General features: G+C 42.8%; 2 protein-coding genes across 2 annotated transcripts in view; both read right to left on the reverse strand.

Annotated features, from left to right (window-relative positions):
• LOC117653659 overlaps window positions 1-22,941 on the reverse strand; it is a 58,550-nt gene that overhangs the window by 17,038 nt on the left and 18,571 nt on the right. The window contains exons 2-6 of the mRNA XM_034399465.1: window positions 15,949-16,027; window positions 14,939-15,038; window positions 13,979-14,148; window positions 7,262-7,424; window positions 5,266-5,553 (exon numbers count right to left, since the gene is read on the reverse strand). Of these exons, the coding sequence (XP_034255356.1) occupies window positions 5,266-5,553; window positions 7,262-7,424; window positions 13,979-14,148; window positions 14,939-15,038; window positions 15,949-16,027 (800 nt within the window). The remainder of the gene's footprint in view (window positions 1-5,265; window positions 5,554-7,261; window positions 7,425-13,978; window positions 14,149-14,938; window positions 15,039-15,948; window positions 16,028-22,941) is intronic.
• On the reverse strand, window positions 1,110-2,972 carry LOC117653586. The gene is made up of 2 exons (XM_034399377.1): window positions 2,782-2,972; window positions 1,110-2,053 (listed from the first exon to the last, which is right to left on the reverse strand). The coding sequence occupies exons 1-2, from the start codon at window positions 2,894-2,896 to the stop codon at window positions 1,863-1,865; spliced, it is 306 nt and encodes a 101-aa protein (XP_034255268.1). The 5' UTR covers window positions 2,897-2,972; the 3' UTR covers window positions 1,110-1,862.

The following is a 22,941-nucleotide window of genomic DNA, read 5'->3' on the forward strand; positions in this document are numbered from 1 at the left end:
CATGAGCCCGGACCAAGAGAACTGGCACACTAAGGACGCCAGGCTCAAAAATGGTCTGAAATCTCGTATAAGCAATGCTGCCTTAAAGTCAGAGGCTGGGGCTACCCAAGCAGTCTGGGCCAGCCTGAGGCAGGCTCGAGAACTTTCTAGTGTGACGAACGGTGGTCAAATTTTCGAAATGCGGCAGGTCTCTGCAGCTTCGTGTTGGCATCGGCCAGTTTCATAGTCACATGCATTATGGGCTAATTCTCTGAGGAATGGCGAAGCCTCAAAACGTATGGAGGAACCCTCAGGAATCCACTTCCATTCGCATGCCGATTGTTGTCCAAGAAGCCAGCTGGAGGGAGGCAGGTTGGATCTGCAAGCTAGATCCAGGTACGGAATGAATTGGCGCACCTGGCGAAGCATCGGAGAACCCGCTACGAAGACACGGTCTGCTGATGACGTATAGTACTCTGCTCTGCAAACTCAACAGTGTGCTCAGCACACTTTGTTCAGCGTGTACTCGCAAGTACACTCTAACGAGAGTGTGCTCAAATCCTAGAAATATATGCTGTTGAGTACACGCTCGTGGGAGTGTGTTCGCGAGCACACGCTGAAGAAAGTATACTCGTCCGTTCACGCTGAAGAGAGTGTACTGAGTACTCTGTTGAGTTTGCAGAGTAACTTGACCTCCCGAGCTGCTCTCCGTTTTCCATTAATTATTCATTCGTATTCAACACTTCCCACTAAATGGTTTTGTACAAATTTTGTACGAGACATCGCGGTATTTTGGGCACGCACACGAACTTTTCGTACAAACTTGTACGAAATTTTGCACAAAAAGGAGAAATTTGTGCAGTTTTTCGTACAAAAATTGTACGAAAAGTTGCACAAAAAACTGTAATGTCTCGTACAAAATTGTACATAATATTTAGTGTGTAGCGAAGTGTTATGACGCGAAATACTGAGTAATGAGGTTGCACGTAACCGTGCAGGTTACGTGTACAAAATTTTGCATCAATATTTGGTGTCTTTTGTCTGTTATTTGAGATCGTTTTTCTTCCGCAAAGCAAAGAAGACAAGAGCTGCGATGGGAGCGGGTGGAGAATCAAAAAATAAGATCAGGGTTCTAGTACTTTTGGATCGTGTTTCAAGGTTCACATGACGTTGAAAAGGTCAAATTCAGTTCTTTGCAAAGGAATTCGCACAGCACGAACGTCACAGTTCTTATAGTCACAAAAATAAAATACAACAGTCCTAGCATGTGACATTGAAATAGGCCGGTGTGTCCTAACGTTTCTACACTCCAGTCAAATCACATGAACTGCTGATAACACAACTTTATCTGAACGCCAAGGAGCCGGATATGAATGTCACTACAAATAAGAGCATGAGCATCAGTTGCAGACCCGTGGGTTTGGCGCACCGAATATTTCTAAAATAAGATTAGAATGAAAGGAAAAACTGAAAACAAATAGGCGGAGTGCAAAACAGGGAACTCACTTAAAGCTTCTTCAAAGGGTAACAACATCCATCCAATAAGAAAACGTTAAAAGCTTCAAATGTATCGATCCTAATATTTCTAAAATAAGATTAGAAAGAAGGGAGAAACTGGCAAAAAATATGCATACCTGTGCATATGCGATATGCACATTGGAACTCACAAAAAAGCTTCAAGAGTTGACTGTATCTTGTCAATAATAAAAGATTAAAAACTTAAAATCAAGCTATATGCACATGAAAATCGCCAAAATTCGTGATTAAATCAACTACACACTAAAACAAGTCAGCCGAATAGGGTTAAATGTGGCTGGAATGTTGATATAAGACACAGAAGAGTCGACCAAGACGACGAGAGTAGTGAGACGCTGCTGTCACACTCAGAGCAGGAGAAAGTCCCTGTGCCGGCGGTCGATGAGAGGGAAAAGACGATACGTGACATGAGGCCACCGCTTCTTGATTAACGTTGTCACGTCGCTCTGAGAATACCCAGATCCGTACAGGAAGATCTTGTTCAATCTGCTGAGGTCCACGGCTTGCCACGACGAACAAAAGATGGTCCCCGACGGAACTGTAAAACCAAGACACAATACTTCAACCTAAGCATTAAACCAAGTTTGCACACTGAAACTCGCTTGCCACGAAATTGGCCAGCCGTTTCGGATGCAAAAGTATTGGCAAACCTTGACCTGACATCGACAAAAGCTTACACTCTCATTCTCCGGACGTGTCATCACGTTGAAACGATTGTGACAATATGTTACGTTCCTTTCAGCACTGAGTCACATTCGTTTGAATGAGAATAAGCTAACAACTGGCTGATTAACGTCCAAACGAATGTGACACAATGTTCAACGGAACGTGACATTTTGGCATCATCGCTCTACAAACGCAAGTGTGTGCCACTTTGAAATGTATGCCTCCATGCACACTGTGTTCAAGTGTGTGCCTGGCAAGCACTATGTTTAAAACAGTAAGCCTGCAGCCTGCAGGCACACACTTCAGAACAGTGTTCCTGGAGGCATACAATGTTACGTGAATGCCATGCACACACTGTACACTGCCAATCCAAGTGTGAGACTGTCTCACACTATTTAGTGTGAACCACGATGTCTCACGCTTACAAGTGTGAGCAATAGTGTGAGACTGTCTCACACTTTGATTGGCAGTGTAGTTTGCAGAGCGTTTCAACATGATGTCACGTTCCCAGAATGACAGTGAGCCAATGTTTGGTGCTCCGGCCACCTGCTTGCTTCACATTCCTGACAAAACATCCCTGAACTTTCCCCGAGTACTTACGGTGCAAAGCCTCCAGCGAACGCAAAGAGTTCAGGGTGCGAGTGACGGCACCAATCTCCCAGGGGTTCAAGTCCAGTCGGAGGGTAGTGATCTTGCGGAGACTTGTCTCGCGCATGCCAAGCAAATAGTTGGCATGAGTGCTACTTCCCGCCCAGACGCCCACTGACGGCGGCAGCCTGCAACATTCATCGTCGACTGTGAAGCTTCATAGAACAAAGCACTCTGAGCAGATTTTCCTTGCGCCGAGGGCCTTCCAAGGGCCTCCTACACTGAAAAAAATTTGAGTCGTCACTTGATGACGATCTCAAGGCTAATTTTCCTTACAACAATGTCACCAAATCAAATCAATTGATGACATTGTTGTCGCGCCCATGCAATGAGTATAGGAGCTTAGGAGCTTTGATGAAAATGTCATCAATTTGTGGTGAGATTGTCATAATTTGTAGGTGATAGAAATATCAACCACGTTTTTGTCATAAAGTGGCAACAAATTTTCAGTGTGTGAATACTGCACACCTCGCCAAGTAACAGAGGAGGGTTAATGCTAGATAGAGCCGCTCTAATAAAAATTTAGAGCTCAATACCTTGCTTCAAATCCAGTCGAGAGCTTTTTCAGTCTACTTTAGAAATATCTTAAATAATTCTCCTACGCAAAGTATTTCAACATAAACTAATGTTCCGGACATTTTTCACGCCTTTGGCTCGTATGCAATAAAGCGTGGCATCACCAAGATATGGGACCCAACAAATTTATTTTGACGTTGCTTTTCAGAAAAGAAGACACTAAAACATCAGGATTTTTACCATTTCCCTGAAATTTTACTGACATGCTGTCTAAAACAATAAAACAGCTTGTGATTTTGTTATGGTCCCAGTATCTTACTGAAGCCACGGTTTATCAAGTATGAACCAAAGAAGTGAAAAATGCCCTGAACATCAGTTTACGTTCAAATACTTCGCGTAGGGGTTTTTTTAAAACCCCAAAAATTTAAAAAGGGGGGGGCCGGGGGGAAAATTCCCTTTCCCTTAAATTTGAAAGGTTTTTAGGTTTTTTTTTCTAAAAACTTCAAATTTTTACTTTTTAAATTAAATCCTTTAAAATTTCCCTGAAAAAGGGGGACCCTTTTGAAGAAAATTTAAGCCCGTAAAAATTTTCCGTTTAAAACTTCCCCTTTTCGGGCCCCAGCAACCCCCTTAGCAACTCCAAGATTTCAGGTGGGCTTGGGGCCAAAAAAATTTCAAAGGCTTCCCTCCCCCCCTTTTCCCTCCTAATTGCGGGGGAAATTCCAAGGAGGAAGGGATTTCGGGGGGAAAGGGGAAAGGGTGGGGGCGCGCGGGAGCCCCCGGCCCTGCTTCCCGGCCGCTTCGGGGGGGCCGAAAAGGGGGCCGAACCCAGCCGCACCCACCCAAAACCCCCGGTTTTTCTTTCGGTTCACCCGGACCGGGTTCCGGGGGAAACCGCGGACGGGCCCCCGTCGGGCAGTTTTCCTTGGGGGAACCGGGGGAAAAACCAATTTTCAGTTTTTTTCGAAAGAGTTGCCTTCAGTTTTGGGCGGAAGGGAAGGGATAAGAAAGAGAAAAAAATTTTGCATTATTCCAAGTTTAAACGGGCTAAGGGCAAAAATTCTTTTTTCCGTTAATCTTTTCTTAAACCCCCAAAGCTCAAAAGGGTCTTTTTTAAAATTTTTAACTTAGGGACTTTTAGTGTAAATGGTATTGACATTCTATCAGTGGCACCCCAAGTAATTTGTGCAACATTAATACGCGCTTTTCGCTAGTGTAATTTTTATATTCATATTAGTACACTGCAAATCTATCGGAGTGACTTCGTGCCGCTGCAGGGGCGTGAATTAGTGCCACGCCAAAAAACGGCACGATGGAAAAGTCATGCCAAAAATCGGCGTGACTCAGATGTTCACGCAAAGTTTTGGCGTGAATTTCCTGCCATGCCGGTTTGTTGCATGTCTTTTCTCGTGAAACGCATGGAACGCACCAATCCACATGGTACAGTCACAAACTAAATGTTATGTACAATTTTGTAAGAGACATCACAGTTTTTAATGCACACGAACTTTTCGTACAATTTTAGTACGAAAAACTGCACAAAATTCTCCATTTTGTGCAAAATTTCGTACAAATTTGTACGAAAAGTTCGCGTGCAAAAAAAACTGTGAGGTCTCGTACAAAATTTGTACATAAACATTTAGTGTGCACGCCAGATGACAGCGTGACCCACACGTCACGCCGTTCAACGGTGTGAATTTCGTGTCACGTCATTTTGTGGCGTGACTTTTTGTCACGCCTTACTTTGGCCATGTGTCCGACCATTCAATTTTCAGTGTGAGTACACGCTTAAGACAGTGTAATGAATACACTGTTGAGTTAACAGAAACTGACGATAAAGTCAGTAAGAGGCTGAGAGTGTAGCGAAAACGTCGAAACACTCGAGAAGATCTGAGAGGATGTAGGAAACCGATCGCGTACCTGCAGCGTCTCCAGCTTCTTGAACTCGAAGTCCTGCAGCTGGAGGTTGATGGGGTAGGAGTAGCCGCGGCTCCCGCGCAGGGCCAGGCGTTCCAGTGGGGAGTCGTCGAGCAGCTCGAGGGCGTTGGCCAGGTGCCGCTTGATGGCGGCCATGCCACTCCCGCCTTGCGACGCGCCGTGCGACAGCCCCACGTCGAGCGCGACGAGGCTCGGCTGCAGTCTGCGGAAGAGCGCCGAGTGGACGTCCGCGCCCACACGGAGCGCCAAGTCGCAGGTCAGGGAGCGCATCTGCAACAAGGGGTTACCCACTCTGGTAATCGATCCAGGAAGCGGAAGAAGCGGATAAGTCGAGTTGAATCCGTGCACTTTTGCAAGGCCTAAACCTTGCAGGTGGAAGAACAGGTGGGGAATGTCATCTAAAAATAGATGCAAGAGGATGGGATGTGTCTCACCACACTTATTTTTGGACCAAATTTTCGCTCATGTTTACTTGATAGACTGATAAGAGGTCACTGAATCAACTCGACTTAACCCCTTCTTCCGCTTCGTGGATCAATCGTGTGTACACTTCGTCCAGTAATCATTGGTAATCACACACCAAAACTGGCTACTTTCGCCGTTTTTATCGGATTTTGGGGGGTATCTTATGAAATTAGGCCAAAATGCTCAATGCTCTTAGCTGGCCAAAATTATGGAGTTTTTTTTTTTTTTGGTATGATTGTAGGTAATCACTGGTAATCAGTAATCTTGTGAACACTCCTGAGCTGAGTGGTCAACCCCTTGATCTGCAAGCAGCTTGCTGTCAGCGTCCAACGTGCCACGAAGCTTCAATGCATACTTCCAAGATCCCAGCAAGAAATTACAACGTTTTTTTCTTTAAATATTTTTTGTGCATACTTCAAGAAGTACACCTCTACAGGAGTGTGGTTCGACAACATCTGTGGGCGTGTGCTTAGACAAGCACACATTTATAGGAGTGTGCTAGGCCTAGCACATATCGAGGGGTCCTATTCAAAAGATCTTATCTGAGCGTTCCCCCAAGAAAATCCTATCTTAAACGCAGGCAACTTTTACTCATTTTGATCATTTGGGATAAATACGACAGTAAGCGGAATATATTTCTACATGTACTTTTGGTTTCTTCGATCTTCCATCATCAGATTTACGTGAACGAAATCACAAATTATATTGATATGTAGCTGTTAAATGATCAAACTAAGAGAAATTCGCCTGTGTTTAAGATAAGATTCTCTTGGGGGAACGCCCAGATAAGATCTTTTGAATAGGACCCCTCGATATCTCACCCATTTAAAACCACATCCCCATTGCTGAGTGCATTTCTAGTCATACTCCTATAAATGTATGCTTTTAGGTACACTGCCACAGCTGTGTACAGACAACGAGACTATAAAATACCCGTATCAAGAAGAAACAATGTTTCGGGTTGTGCTGGCACCGAATTACATAAATTATACAGATAAATTCCTACATAGAACGTCTTCGCAATACAAAGAAAATGGCGGTTGTCGTGAGATCTATTTCGATTTGAAAGACACAGGGAAAACCCCTTCGTAGCCTACGAAGCCTCGTTGGCATTAAAAACGTTCGTATTGCAAACGATTCCCTTCGTGAGCTCTGAGGCTGCCGCTTTCTTTGATGCTACAAATAAAGTGCTTTGAGAGGATTTATCTGTGTACTTCCCCCTACACTGTGGGAAAAATCACAGTAAATCCTGTAGTGATTAGTACAGCTGTCACTGTAGTTCAGAGTACAGGATTTACTGTACTTTTTAACAGGATCTACTGTATTTTGTACGGGATTTACTGTACCAAAGCAGTGGAGTACGGAATATCCTGTACCAGGTACAGTTCATACTGTAGCCAGGCACAGTAAATGCTGTGTTCTGAACTGAACTACAGTAAACCCCGGCAAAAAAATTAACGGGATTCACTGTGTTTTTTCGCACAGTGTAAATAGAACAATTTCTAGATCGTACCTGACATCTTCCCTCCAACAATGCCGCCATCATCAGTTTCTCCCCTCGCAAATAACGAACGGGAGGAATCTCGAGTGTTTCCAGCATGGGTGCGACGTACAAGACACTGGCCGCGGTGCGAAGGTCTGTAGAGCCAACCCCTCGAACCTGCGGGCTCCAATCACTGTTCACAGACAGGCAAACAAAAAATGCAAGCAGATATTCCAGACAAAAACAAAAATGAACGCCTAATATCGTAAGTCTTTGTATGGTTGTAACAAAATCTTAGTATTGTGGTGCAAAACCTTCGTATGATGTCAGCTGCGCTCGCTCCATAACGTAAAAAATTCAAATTCTTTGTAAATTACGAAATTACGAACGCCTTTTATCTATATTTCGAAGGATTTTCGCACCATCATATCGAGGATTCTTATTCAAAAGATCTTATCTGGGCGTTCCCTCCAAGAGAATTTCATCTCAGACGCAGGCAACTTTCACTCAGTCTCAACATTTGAGACAGCCACAAATCAAAATAATTGGTGATTGAATTCACTAAAATCTGAATAGAAAAGATTTAAAAAAAGACAAAAGTGCATGTAGTGATATATTGCGCTTGCTTTCGTGTCCGTCCCAAATGGTCAAGCTGAGAGAAATTCACCTGCTCTTATAATAAGATTCTCCTGGGTGGCACGCGCAGACAAGATCTTTTGAATAGGACCCCTCGATATGCCTCGATATAATTGCAGTCTTCCTTCGCAAGGAACTAAGCGTGTGAGCTGATAGCATATACTACGGATCACGGTGGAGGGATACAAACGGATACAAACAATGCCAATAAAACCAAGACAATGATTGGCCGAATTGCACCAATTAATAATGGTGAACTGTAACAAAAGTATCACAATTTTTTTGAGGGTTTAAATACAAATTTTTAAAGTTGCTTGCTAAAATACGTGTTTTTGAAAAAAATAAATCATGAAAGCAATTCTAATAATGTTTAAACGCCTCAGGAAGAACAATGACGATGTGGGAAAAAAAGCAAAGGGAGAAAAAAAAGGGAGTTTTTCTTCAACAACTTTAGACACAACGACTCTCGGTGCGGTCTGCTTGAGTTTTTAACTGGCCGATAAGGTTTTGTGACGAAACCCAAAATTTGGGGGACCTTCAATTCGCAAAGTAGGATTCAACAAATGAAAGTGATTCAGACTTGTAACAGTAGACAATTCTAATGACGCTTTACACATAGCTTTTGGATTCTCAGTAAATCCTTTTTGTACTTTATTGTACAGTTTTTGTTGTACTTTTGTTGCACTATTCACACTTTTTTTGCAGTATGGGAGTCAGGTCCTCACCGTGCGGATGGGGCAGTCCCCCTGGAGGGGGCCGTCGGGCCCGATGGTGGGGTTCAGGACGTGCCTCCACACGCCGGGCAGGTAGGTGCGCATCGTCGTGCACACGCCCCGGGGAACCTATCACGATGGCGTTCTCCTTCCAGCCGCCGCGGGAGCTCCAGGACGCGAACACGAACCTGCTCTGCAACGGGGCAACGGGGCGCGGAAAGATTGCGTCATCCCCGGGGGGAAGCCCCAAAAACCCTTTACGAAGTTTTTTGAGCATACATAGTACAAACCAATTTACTTTTTTATACGAAAAAAATACTTCGAAAAATTACAGAATATTTTCTTTGTAATCTTATGTATGCTAAAAAACTTTTGTGAGACTGATTTTTCTTTGTAAGGCCTAAGCAAGCTAGGAATAAACTACTTACTTTTTTTAAATGAAAAAATTTTTTACAGGAATTAAGGTTTTTTTTTTTGGACGATTGATCAATAATCACCAAGGTTTTTCGCACCCCAAAAGGCACTTTTGTTGCAAAATGTGGCCCTGATCCAGGTTTGGCATTTTTGCGGTTTGCTCAAAATCACTTTTTTGGGAAAACGTGTTCGTGGGGGGACGGAGAGTCGAGTCAGAAATCCGAAACCAGATTCGGAATCCTCCGACTTCTGCCATGGTTTTGGCTGGGTTTTTGGCACCATGGCATCTTAAGGAAATTTAAACCCAATGTTAGGTTGGAAGAAAGTTGCCCAAATTTTTCCCTTTTTATGTTTGAACTATTTCAGAAAGTAGTCTGAATCCAAAATTTCAGACTCTTGAGGTCTGAGAAGTCTGACGCAAGTTCGTATGAATTTTGAGAATGAGTAAAAATTTTAAAGACACTTCGAGTTAAAACCAAGCTTTCAGACAAAGCGTTTAAGAACTAAGACAAAAACTCTGATTTTTCAGAATTAAGTCTGATTAACAGATTCAGACCGCCAAGTCTGACAAAATTGGTCTGAATTTTCAGAATTTTTTTAACAGTGTGGGGACTTTTAGGGGAAATGGTATTGACATTCTATCAGTGGCCCCCAAGTAATTTGTGCAACATTAATACGCGCTTTTCGCTAGTGAAATTTTTATATTCATATTAGTACACTGCAAATCTATCGGAGTGACTTCGTGCCGCTGCAGGGGCGTGAATTAGTGCCACCCCAAAAAACGGCACGATGGAAAAGTCATCCCAAAAAATCGGCGTGACTCAGATGTTCACGCAAAGTTTTGGCGTAAAATTTCCTGCCATCCCGGTTTGTTGCATGTCTTTTCTCGTGAAACGCATGGAACGCACCAATCCACATGGTACAGTCACAAACTAAATGTTATGTACAATTTTGTAAGAGACATCACATTTTTTAATGCACACGAACTTTTCGTACAATTTTAGTACGAAAAACTGCAAAAAATTTCTCCATTTTGTGAAAAATTTCGTACAAATTTGTACGAAAAGTTCGCGTGCAAAAAAAAACTGTGAGGTCTCGTAAAAAATTTGTACATAAACATTTAGTGTGCACGCCAGATGACAGGGGACCCACCCCTCACGCCGGGTTCAACGGTGTGAATTTCGTGTCACGTCTTTTTGTGGCGTGACTTTTTGTCACGCCTTATTTGGGGCCATGTGTCCGACCATTCAATTTTCAGTGTGAGTACACGCTTAAGACAGTGTAATGAATACACTGTTGAGTTAACAGAAACTGACGATAAAGTCAGTAAGAGGCTGAGAGTGTAGCGAAAACGTCGAAACACTCGAGAAGATCTGAGAGGATGTAGGAAACCGATCGCGTACCTGCAGCGTCTCCAGCTTCTTGAACTCGAAGTCCTGCAGCTGGAGGTTGATGGGGTAGGAGTAGCCGCGGCTCCCGCGCAGGGCCAGGCGTTCCAGTGGGGAGTCGTCGAGCAGCTCGAGGGCGTTGGCCAGGTGCCGCTTGATGGCGGCCATGCCACTCCCGCCTTGCGACGCGCCGTGCGACAGCCCCACGTCGAGCGCGACGAGGCTCGGCTGCAGTCTGCGGAAGAGCGCCGAGTGGACGTCCGCGCCCACACGGAGCGCCAAGTCGCAGGTCAGGGAGCGCATCTGCAACAAGGGGTTACCCACTCTGGTAATCGATCCAGGAAGCGGAAGAAGCGGATAAGTCGAGTTGAATCCGTGCACTTTTGCAAGGCCTAAACCTTGCAGGTGGAAAAAACAGGGGGGAATGTCATCTAAAAATAGATGCAAGAGGATGGGATGTGTCTCCCCACACTTTTTTTTGGACCAAATTTTCGCTCATGTTTACTTGATAGACTGATAAGAGGTCACTGAATCAACTCGACTTAACCCCTTTTTCCGCTTCGTGGATCAATCGTGTGTACACTTCGTCCAGTAATCATTGGTAATCACACACCAAAACTGGCTAGTTTCCCCCTTTTTTATCGGATTTTTGGGGGGTTTTTTGAAATTAGGCCAAAAAGCTCAATGCTCTTAGCTGGCCAAAATTATGGAGTTTTTTTTTTTTTGGTATGATTGTAGGTAATCACTGGTAATCAGTAATCTTGTGAACACTCCTGAGCTGAGTGGTCAACCCCTTGATCTGCAAGCAGCTTGCTGTCAGCGTCCAACGTGCCACGAAGCTTCAATGCATACTTCCAAGATCCCAGCAAGAAATTACAACGTTTTTTTCTTTAAATATTTTTTGTGCATACTTCAAGAAGTACACCTCTACAGGAGTGTGGTTCGACAACATCTGTGGGCGTGTGCTTAGACAAGCACACATTTATAGGAGTGTGCTAGGCCTAGCACATATCGAGGGGTCCTATTCAAAAGATCTTATCTGAGCGTTCCCCCAAGAAAATCCTATCTTAAACGCAGGCAACTTTTACTCATTTTGATCATTTGGGATAAATACGACAGTAAGCGGAATATATTTCTACATGTACTTTTGGTTTCTTCGATCTTCCATCATCAGATTTACGTGAACGAAATCACAAATTATATTGATATGTAGCTGTTAAATGATCAAACTAAGAGAAATTCGCCTGTGTTTAAGATAAGATTCTCTTGGGGGAACGCCCAGATAAGATCTTTTGAATAGGACCCCTCGATATCTCACCCATTTAAAACCACATCCCCATTGCTGAGTGCATTTCTAGTCATACTCCTATAAATGTATGCTTTTAGGTACACTGCCACAGCTGTGTACAGACAACGAGACTATAAAATACCCGTATCAAGAAGAAACAATGTTTCGGGTTGTGCTGGCACCGAATTACATAAATTATACAGATAAATTCCTACATAGAACGTCTTCGCAATACAAAGAAAATGGCGGTTGTCGTGAGATCTATTTGATTTGAAAGACACGGGGAAAAACCCCCTTTGTAGCCTACGAAGCCTCGTTGGCATTAAAAACGTTCGTATTGCAAACGATTCCCTTCGTGAGCTCTGAGGCTGCCGCTTTCTTTGATGCTACAAATAAAGTGCTTTGAGAGGATTTTTCTGTGTACTTCCCCCTACACTGTGGGAAAAATCACAGTAAAACCTTGTAGTGATTAGTACAGCTGTCACTGTAGTTCAGAGTACAGGATTTACTGTACTTTTTTAAAAGGATCTACTGTATTTTGTACGGGATTTACTGTACCAAAGCAGTGGAGTACGGAATATCCTGTACCCGGTACAGTTCATACTGTAGCCAGGCACAGTAAATGCTGTGTTCTGAACTGAACTACAGTAAACCCCGGCAAAAAAAATTTAAAGGGATTCACTGGTTTTTTTGCACAGTGTAAATAGAACAATTTCTAGATCGTACCTGACATCTTCCCTCCAACAATGCCGCCATCATCAGTTTCTCCCCTCGCAAATAACGAACGGGAGGAATCTCGAGTGTTTCCAGCTGGGTGCGACGTACAAGACACTGGCCGCGGTGCGAAGGTCTGTAGAGCCAACCCCCCGAACCTGCGGGCTCCAATCACTGTTCACAGACAGGCAAACAAAAAATGCAAGCAGATATTCCAGACAAAAACAAAAATGAACGCCTAATATCGTAAGTCTTTGTATGGTTGTAACAAAACTTAGTATTGTGGTGCAAAACCTTCGTATGATGTCAGCTGCGCTCGCTCCATAACGTAAAAAAATTTAAATTCTTTGTAAATTACGAAATTACGAACGCCTTTTATCTATATTTCGAAGGATTTTCGCACCATCATATCGAGGATTCTTATTCAAAAGATCTTATCTGGGCGTTCCCTCCAAGAGAATTTCATCTCAGACGCAGGCAACTTTCACTCAGTCTCAACATTTGAGACAGCCACAAATCAAAATAATTGGTGATTGAATTCACTAAAATCTGAATAGAAAAGATTTAAAAAAAGACAAAAGTGCATGTAGTGATATATTGCGCTTACTTTCGTGTCCGTCCCAAATGGTCAAGCTGAGAGAAATTCACCTGCTCTTATAATAAGATTCTCCTGGGTGGCACGCGCAGACAAGATCTTTTGAATAGGACCCCTCGATATGCCTCGATATAATTGCAGTCTTCCTTCGCAAGGAACTAAGCGTGTGAGCTGATAGCATATACTACGGATCACGGTGGAGGGATACAAACGGATACAAACAATGCCAATAAGAACCAAGACAATGATTGGCCGAATTGCACCAATTAATAATGGTGAACTGTAACAAAAGTATCACAATTTTTGTGAGTTAACTACAAATTTTGAAAGTTGCTTGCTCAAAATACGTGTTTTTGGACAAAATAAATCATGAAAGCAATTCTAATAATGTTTAAACGCCTCAGGAAGAACAATGACGATGTGGCAAAAAAAGCAAAGGGAGAAAAAAAAGGTAGTTTTTCTTCAACAACTTTAGACACAACGACTCTCGGTGCGGTCTGCTTGAGTTTGAACTGGCCGATAAGGTTTTGTGACGAAACCAAATTGGAGGACCTTCAATTCGCAAAGTAGGATTCAACAAATGAAAGTGTATTCAGACTTGTAACAGTAGACAATTCTAATTACCCACTAGAACCTTTTTATCATTAACAAGCCCAGTCACAAAACTGCAACCAGCTGATGGGTGACAAAACTATCTTTGATAACAATTTTGTCACCAAATTTCGTTGCGAACAAAACTCTTTCAAGATGAGAACAGAAATTGTCCATGAACATTTTCAACAGTAAATGGTAACTCCCGCCAAATTTGTACACCAAAATCCATCAAACATGTAAAATTCACTAAGATTTAATAAAATTCATCGAAATACGACTGAAATTCTTCGGAATTCAAATGAAATTCCTCAAAATTCGACTGCAATTCGGCTGAAATTCATAGGAATTGTACGCTGAAATTCCCAGGGATTTCCTCTTGAGCTTCCTCTTCCGGCGAAATCTTACCCTGTGCTCACGACAATCTCCCGGCGCCGCCACACGGTGGGGTCGAGGACGAGCTGGTTCCATCGCGGGCACACCAGGCGGAGGGGAAGCAGCTCCGCAGACTGCATGCGGGAGAACACCAGCAGCAGCACCTCGTCCGGGAGAGTGTGGATCTCGCTGGCCTCGAACTCCTGCAACACAACGGCACGTGCGCTGTGGAAACTTAAATCGACGACGACAATTTCAAAGCTAATTTTCCTTACAATCAATCTGTTGACCTCGCCCATTCAAGAAGGATAGGACCACTTTCACCAATTTGAGATAAAACTACCGACATTTACAAGTGATGAATACACAGGTTTTCATCAGGAGGTGGGAACAAATTCAGTGAGAGCTTTCTGACCACACTCTCATCAAAGAGCAAAAAATTGTCCACAAATTGAACTTAATACCAAGTCAAGACCGGGTGAAAGCGCTGCTAGATCAGTATCGGACGAGAAAACCTTATTCAATAGAAAACTTGTCAAAAGGACATCTTTCTGGCAGTTTTGTTTAGTGCGAATTTGACCCCTGCGGTTCATTGTGTGCGCAATTTCATGCTCTTTCTTATGCACTTCACCGATTGCAAAAAAAAGTTGAAAACTTTGGCTGACATCGTGTGCGTTCCCATGTGTAATTTGGCAGACCTTTAGAGTGAGATTCATATCCCTCCCCAGTTTAACACAAAAACAAAGAATTTTTCCTTAACAAATGTTGTAAAAGTTTGTACTTTGAAAAGGTCACCGCCGTTCGTTTGTAGCATTCATGCCAATGTTTTTTATTGACATCCAAACAGAAAGTTCGCGAATAATTGAAAAATACTGTACAAAGAGCTACTGCCCCCTTAAGTTATAAGTAGTAGCTTTAAACAACGATTTATGAAATTCCATTCATTACTAACATTGCCTGAGGGTACGTTACTTAATCAGTGAACTTGCTTACCTGAATGCTGGAGACGCAGGACGCCAGCTTGGCTTGCTGGCGTGTTCGACGGCGTTTGACCAAATTACCATCCTCATCGTAGTACTTTGCGATGAGCGCTCTAAAACAAATAATTAAAAATTAAAAATGTGAAACAGAAAACAAGGGAGACGGAGGGCACAGTAAAAACTCCACGAAGAACCGCTTTGTAATACGAAGAAAACGAAAGCATTGTAAAATCTACGAAGAAATGCTTCGTATTCCGAAGCAAAATCCGTCGCAATACGAAGCATTTCTTCATAATACGAAGCAATTCTACAACGCCTTCATTTTCTTTAGTTATGAAGTAAATGCTTCGTAGGCTTTAAAGAGGGAGCACTAGGCAGTGCCCCATAATTATCTCTCCGTGGATGCAAATTATATCGAAAATGAGTCATTTCAAAACTGTCGCTTGTTAAAAGAGAGAAGTCTGAGCTGCTGGTGCTCGCCGCCCGGAACAACGGTACCAGCTTACGCCCGCAAAAAGTTCTGAAAGTCCTTAAAGACTAGCTCAAAATCGGCAGTAGAAGTCAGCTTTTCAGTGCCTTCCAACTTCGTACCAAGTGTAACGTCACTTCTTGTGTCTTTGAGGGTGCTGATGACGAAAATTGAACCCATTCTGACCCTTTTCGTGCCGTCCAGGAAGGGAAGGAGCCTGCCGAAGGCATGCCAGCGCCGCGGGCCAAGGTAGGTGTAAAAACCAGGCGTGGAATGTCGTAACTGGTGCAGCATCGCGAAGCTTGTTACAAGACACTGTCCGGCGTACACCTACCTTGATTTAAGTACGTGACATCACGTTGAAACAAACATGACAAAATGTCACGTTTGTTTGAGCATTGCGTTACAATCGTTTGAATGTGAACAAGTTAATTTTTGGCTGATTCAAATCCAAACGAATGTGACACACTGCTCAAACGAGCGTGAAATTTTGTTACGTTCGTTTCAACGTGATGTCACGTTCCTGGGAGGGGAGTGAACACAAAGTTGGTTACCTCTCCTTATCAGCCATTTTCCGAACAAGATGTTCCCGATTACACCGGTTCATGCTGAATCGATAGAGAGGACCTGGAACTGAGCAAAATCAAGAAAGAAAAAGATTAATACACTCACTCCGTGAACGTGTCATCGCATGAGACACATGTGGCAAAATGTTACGTTTGTGAGCCTTGTGCTACTTTCGTTGGGAGAAGAATACGCTAATATATGGCCGATTGCACAGTAGATGTCTTACAGTGAAAGGCTGCACCAACATATTATGGTGGAGATTTTCCCCATAATACCAACGAAATAGGGTATTTCGGAGAGAACCTCGACCGGAAGTCAGTGACAGAACGGGAAAAACAAAAGAGCGTCGCGCGGCTGTGCTGAGCGGTGGTGGGGGTCGAAATCCGCCAAGAGGGGGTAAAGGCGGCGCGCGCACGCTGCCCCCACTCTGCCCGTCCCGGCCCCCACCACCGCTCAGCACAGCCGTGCGACGCTCGTTTGTTTAACCCGACATGTCGCTGACTTCCGGTCGGGTTTTCTTCGAAGTACCTTATTCATCAAGGCACAGCTAATTCTTAATGGTATAATACGAAGTCAGCTGCACCACCATAATATGGAACATTATCACCGTAATATGGAGTATTTTTACTGTGGAACATTTAGAGTGTGCAATCCAACAAATTGTGACAGAATGCCACATTTCTTTGAAAATTGAGTCACTTTGATCTGAAAGTGAATAAGCTTAAGTTATGGCCGATTTACATGCCAGCGAATGTGACACAGTGTTTCAAGAAACGTGACACTTCATCACATTCGTTTCAGCATGATGCCAGGTTACTGGACTAGGATACTCTAATGGACCTGAGGAGGGAAGAAAATGAACCGTAAGCCCTAGAGCAGCTTCAGCCTATGCGCGACGGGTGGTGGGGGAACATCGGCGCATGCGCAGATTCTGTTTTTAGAGCTTCTATTTGACCTGTATCTTCCGTTTCAAGATTTAAGAGAGTTGTGATGAGTTGGAGGACACGCAATAGATCTTTTACTCGTCACCGAGTAGGGTACAAAAGTAATAGAGTACTCCAAAGAAGCTCTGGCTTGGAAGAAGAAGAAGAACGAAAACGGAAGAAAGAAATTGCAGTTTCTATGAGAAAGTTGCTCTGCGTTCTATCATGCGCAGCGTATATTTCTCATAGAAACTGCAATTTCACTTCCGTTACCGTTTTTGTTCTTCTTCCGAACCAGAGCTTAGAAGCTCAGCTTCTTAGGAGTACTATATCTATAAGCAAGGAATCAGTCGGTACGGTTCCTCAGGGTTTCCGGCTTTTGGATTACTTTGGTTCTTCACTCGTCGAGCACTGAAAGTGTCCATTGAAAATTCGGTGAGAAAGGGGGAAACCTGTTCAATGCGTTACGTCGTAGTGAGGCGAAAATGGGATGCCGCCCGCGCAACGCTGCGAAACAGAGGGGAGTAGGTTTGGAGGGGTGGGGGCAGATCAGCACAACCGTAACGACGCTCTTGACACGCTTAACTTTGAAAACGCAACGAAGGAAGACACGCAGTAAAACAAAGGTACGCCGCGATAAGGGAATTTCGCGTAACGTCACACTAAATGCCGAGAAAAGGTTAAAGATTGACCAAAACTGCATAACATTGTCAATGAAAACCCGCAACGGCCCCTTGATTAACACTTCTAGCAGGGCCTTATTGTAAGAAGAAGAAGAAGAAGAACGAAGACCGGAAGCAGTGCAAAAATTCTGCCTTTTCCAGGGATTTTGACAGGTTGAACCAAATTCCATAATAAATTTAAAATTTCTTTAAATTTTGGATTCAGAATAACGCTTAAAGTCAGTGAACAAGCGTCATTTGGCAGCTGTTTTCGGCTTATGATCTTCCTCTTGATCTTCACTTTAGGCCTTGCCAGAAGTGTCTATGGGGGCACCTTCACAAGGGAAGGTTACACAATCCCGTAACGTTTTACAGTGGGGTACGCCAAAAGTGAACTCCAAAGAATCTTGAAATGGTAGTAGAACAGAAGTGGGCTATTCAACCAGCTTGCGCGCATGCTCAGTCGTTCCTGCACGCCGGGTGTGCAATGCGCAGCGCAGAATATTCCTCCACTATGAAGTGCGCATGCGTCGAAGCTGTTCCAAGGGCTTACTATTGTTCTTACGTTGCAAGAATCATTGGAGTACCCTCTGAGTCTTGAAACGGTAAAACAAATGCTAGCCCTAAAAACAGCTTCGAAGCGTGCGCACCTGGTGGTCGGGGAACCTCTGCGCACGCGCAGAAGATGTAGGGAGAGAGAAAAGAATGCCAATCCGTTTCAAGATTCATGAGTACCCTTCGGATCGCTCTTTCGGGATTCCTGGACAGAAGATCATCACCGAAAATCTCCCTTGGACTCGAGGGCACGCCAGTGCTACAAATTTTTAACAAGAAACCAATGGCATTGGCGAATTATATTCAGATGACACCGCAGGGCTGTTACCAAGATGGTTTTGATCTGCCACCCGCGTCCGCTGACTTCCGGTCTAGGAATGAGCTTGTTACCAAGATGTCTGGTTTTGATCTGCCACCGGCGTCCACTGACTTCCGGTCTAGAAATCCCTTCACTCTGAGAAAAAATGACGGTAAATCCTGGATAATTTTTTTGCCAAACTTTACCGTACTTCAAAAACCAGTATCCACCGTACAGTCTACAGTATTTACCGTACTTGTTTTACAAAATATTCCGTAGTCTTTTAACAGTAGTTGCCGTTCATCCGTACAGTCCATGCCGTAGGAAGGGCCAGGTCTGGTCCCAACAAGGGCCGCTTCCAAGAATTGTCCACATCAGGATCTTGAAAAAAGGGGGTCGACCGACTGAAAAATTTTATTGCACCTTTCGATAGGTCTCGTCAAGACCTTTCCAACGAGTGGTCGGAAGGGGGGTCCAGGAGTCCGACTTCAGCAGTTGCGTACATCAGGAACTTGGAAAAAGAGGGTCAACCGACTAAACAAAATTATAGCAGTTTTTGATAGGTATTAAAAGTACGGGATTGCCGGGTAAAAAAGTACGGGATTACCTGTAAAAAAAGTACGGTGTTTCCTGTATTAAAAAGTACGGTATTGCCTGTAAAAAAAACGACGGAATTGCCTGTTAAAAAAGTACGGTGAAGTCTGGAGTAATCAGTACAGGATTTACCGTGATCTTTTCTCGCAGTGTTGTTAACATTCTAAATGTTCTTCAGAGAAGATTCTCCATATTATGGTGAAAATGTTCCATATTATGGTGGTGCAGCTGGCCTCGTAACACACCACTAATGGTATAGAATTCTCAATTGAGAATTTACTGTGCCTTATAGATATTTGAACCAATTTTGTTGGTATTATGGAGAAAACCCCCACCATAATATGTTGGTGCAGCCTTTCACCGTAAGACTTACAGAGTAGATCTACCGGAGCAAGTTCCGACACGCTCTAAATACCACAACAAATGACACCAGATGTAATGTAAACGGCGGCTTCGCAGCCTGCGATTTGAATCGTAATGCAAAGGTACTCGTACGAATCTTAATTCATTTGATGGTCTGACCCAGACATGGATCACCCCGCCATCACGTTTTGACTAGGGCTTCAGATAACTTCCGGTCGTCCAACTTATGAAAGGGTGCACTCAAGGGTGTCCCATGAGCGACTATTGACTTTGAGTAACACTTGTGCGCCGACCCCCTGAGAAGGCCCCCTCGTGAGGCTTTATCGCCACAGAGCCCTCTGGTGGCCGTTCGCCCAAATTTTTGGTGGTCGCTGAACTGCGAGTTTAAATTTCGTCTCGCTGTGTAATGTAATCTAAGTGGTCCAAAATGTTGTGTTTGTGCAAAAAGTCACAAGGAGCGCGGTGAGTTTACACTACCTCAATGTATCAATTTCTTGTTTGAACTTAAAACTGGTTGAATAGAAGGCTAACTGGGCTAATTTCATTAATTTTTCAGGCCCATGATAGGTCGTGATGAGTGTGACGGATGGTTTCACTATGACTGTCTGGGACTAACTGAAAAACAAGGTATGAGTAATATTCATTGAGAAGGTTCTGTGGAATCCAGGGATTAATCAACTGGCAATTTGCTTTCAGTTTCACTCTTTCCATCTCCGTGGTATTGTCCAGCATGCAGCAGTGCGAAGACTGCAACTCTTATTGAAAACAAAGTTGCTGATGAAGTTGCCAAAGTGAGTGATGACATCTCAAAATATAGATACATTTGTCATTTCATCTCAAGTAATTTGGTGTCTCTCAAATAGGTTTCAAAAATTTTACAAAACGAGAACACGGCTCATGTACAAGAGCTCAAGGACTTTTTGCTGGCTGAAATTCAGCTGCATCTGAATGTAAGATTTCCCATGTATTTCTTTGCCGCCCCATTTGCTTTTTTTTAAAAAAAAATTTTGAAAATCTTTTGTTTTTTCTTACAGAATATGAAAAGTGTTAATGGCGGCAATTAAGTCCCTCATTCTGATCAAAAGATCCAGGTAAGTTAGATTTTTCACTTGTGGTGCTACCAAAAGCTGTATTATGAATCGTTTGCTTTTGTCACCAGGTGGAAAGGAAAGTCCACGAATTAGAAAAGGAAAATATACAGTTGCAAGGGAGCATCGTTAAAGAACAAAATATAAGATTAATTGAATTGGAACAGGATAATCTCCAGTTAAGGGAAAAAATGGGCAGAGAAGCTGAACTGTACACTACAAAACTGGCTGTAAGTATACTTTTTTGGATGTTATCGTGTATATGTTTCACTAGTGGCTACTGACATTCATTTTTCATGGTCCGATAGGAGATTGATAAAACACTTCTGAATTCTCAAACAAAAAACAAAATTTTAAAAGAAGAGTTTGAAGTAGAGAAAAGAAAGCTGCAAGAGCAAATTGTGGTATTTATCCCTATCTGTGCATTTTTTTTTAGAAAATTTATTTAAACAATCTTAATTATTAACAACTCTGTCACCCCCTGTCAGGAATTAGAATTGAATCAAGAGAAAGCAAAAAGCAAATATGCTGCACTCCACAAAAGTCATGAAGACCTCCTGAAGGAAAAGAGACGGTAAGATTTCTCATTTTATTCATGTTAGAGTTATTCTCTTTGTAATTATGTTGCCTTTACTTTTCCATAGGAGATTGAGCCTCACAAAGCAGCATCAGTTACAGTGCTAAAGAAGCCTCAAAATGAATGCTTTGGATGTCTTCCTGCTGTAATTTAAGTTCATTAAGTTCTTTCATTAAAGAGAACAAGAAAAAGAATTTTAAAAGAATGACCAAAGGATGTACTTGTAGAATATTTAAAAAGATCTTTATTGTACTGACTTTGAGCAAAATCAACTAAGACAGACCACTTCTTCCGGTGACCCTCTCCGATTTGCCTGATTTTTTGTGGGCTTAATAACTAACTATAGGAGAGTCTTAAGCCAAAATATTAGGTCCGGCAAAAATTTATTGCCCGAGATATGGCCAACTTTAGTTTAACTTTTGGAGAAAAAACACGAATTTGGGTATTTTGGACTAATTTTACACTTTTCATAGTAGAGAGCTAAAATTTGGTAACATCATGTTAAATTGGTCAAGGAACAAGAATATGACCTCAGGTTTGACCTCCGACGAATACCTGAAGAGTAAAACCCCCAAAACACCCTAAAAACACGTAAAAATACAGTTTTTTCTTGGGGTTTCTGGGAAAAATATGTGGACAAACATTTCTGATAATCTTATCTTGTAGAAAATGATGCGATGAATCGAATGAGACCACGCGCAGATTTTTATGTCAAACCGTTTAGGAGATATAGCGGTTCAAAGTATGAAAATGTTGCCATTTATTTTTAAAAAAATGCAGGTTTTGAGCATTGTTTGACGTCTTTTGCCTCCTTGGTGCGTGTGGGTGTTTTCATCTTGTGGAAAAAGATGCGCTGAATCGAATGAGACCACGCACAGAGTTGTATCTCGAACCGTTTAGGAGATGTAGTGGTTTAAAATATGGGCACTGTAGTCCGCCCGCCCGACAGGCGTGTTTGGCGGCTCTGCCTTGTCGGGTGTTTGCGGGAGCTCTCCCGTGCCCATACTTTAAACCACTATATCTCCCAAACGGTTCGAGATACAACTCTGTGCGTGGTCTCATTCGATTCAACGCGTCTTTTCCCACAAGATAAGAACACCCACACGCACCAAGGAGGCCAAAGACGTCAAAAAATGCTCAAAACCTGCATTTTTTAACAAATAAATGGCAAAATTTTCATACTTTGAACCGCTATATCTCCTAAACGGATTGACATAAAAATCTGCGCGTGGTCTCATTCGATTCATCGCGTCATTTTCTACAAGATAAAACCATCAGAAATTTTTGTCCACATATTTTTCCCAGAAACCCCAAGAAAAAACCGTCAAGTCCCCTAAATGTGAACACGAACCCTAAAGTGGGACATTTTGACTATTTTCCCTATTTTAGGCCGTAAACGGCCAACGCGTGGATATTTTGCGAGGTAAAAAATGTTTTTGAGACGGTAGGACCCCTCCAAGACCTATCCGCACAGATTTTCTTGTTCCCGCTCATACCCCCTCCCCCAAAAATCCTAAAAAATTGAATTTGATGCAGAAAAAAAGAGAAGTTTTTTCAGACGTCTAGCGCGGATTGGGGGCTTCGAGCCGTTGATGCCGGACCATTCTAGACTTCAGACATGTTGTAGCGCGTTTTTTTTATCTACAACCCTGAAAAAAAAATCCATCTTAATTTTAAGAAACTAGTTTGTGAAGCATTTTACAAAATTTTTTGCTTTTAAAAAGTAAGAAATTTTCTCCTTTTAAAAACTAATGACCAAGTTTTAAAATTCATAGATCATGGTTTTTTAAAAAATTCAAAAACATTTGACTAAAGTGGGAGAAAAAACCCTTTTATATTTTACGTCCGATTTCGAGTGTGGATGTCCCAAAATTTTGAAATGCATCTCACATCGTGTCCATAGCAGTGTCGGGTTTTCAA

This window comes from Thrips palmi, unplaced genomic scaffold (genome assembly GCF_012932325.1).
Source record: "Thrips palmi isolate BJ-2018 unplaced genomic scaffold, TpBJ-2018v1 HiC_scaffold_8, whole genome shotgun sequence".
Taxonomy (NCBI): Eukaryota; Metazoa; Arthropoda; class Insecta; order Thysanoptera; family Thripidae; genus Thrips; species Thrips palmi.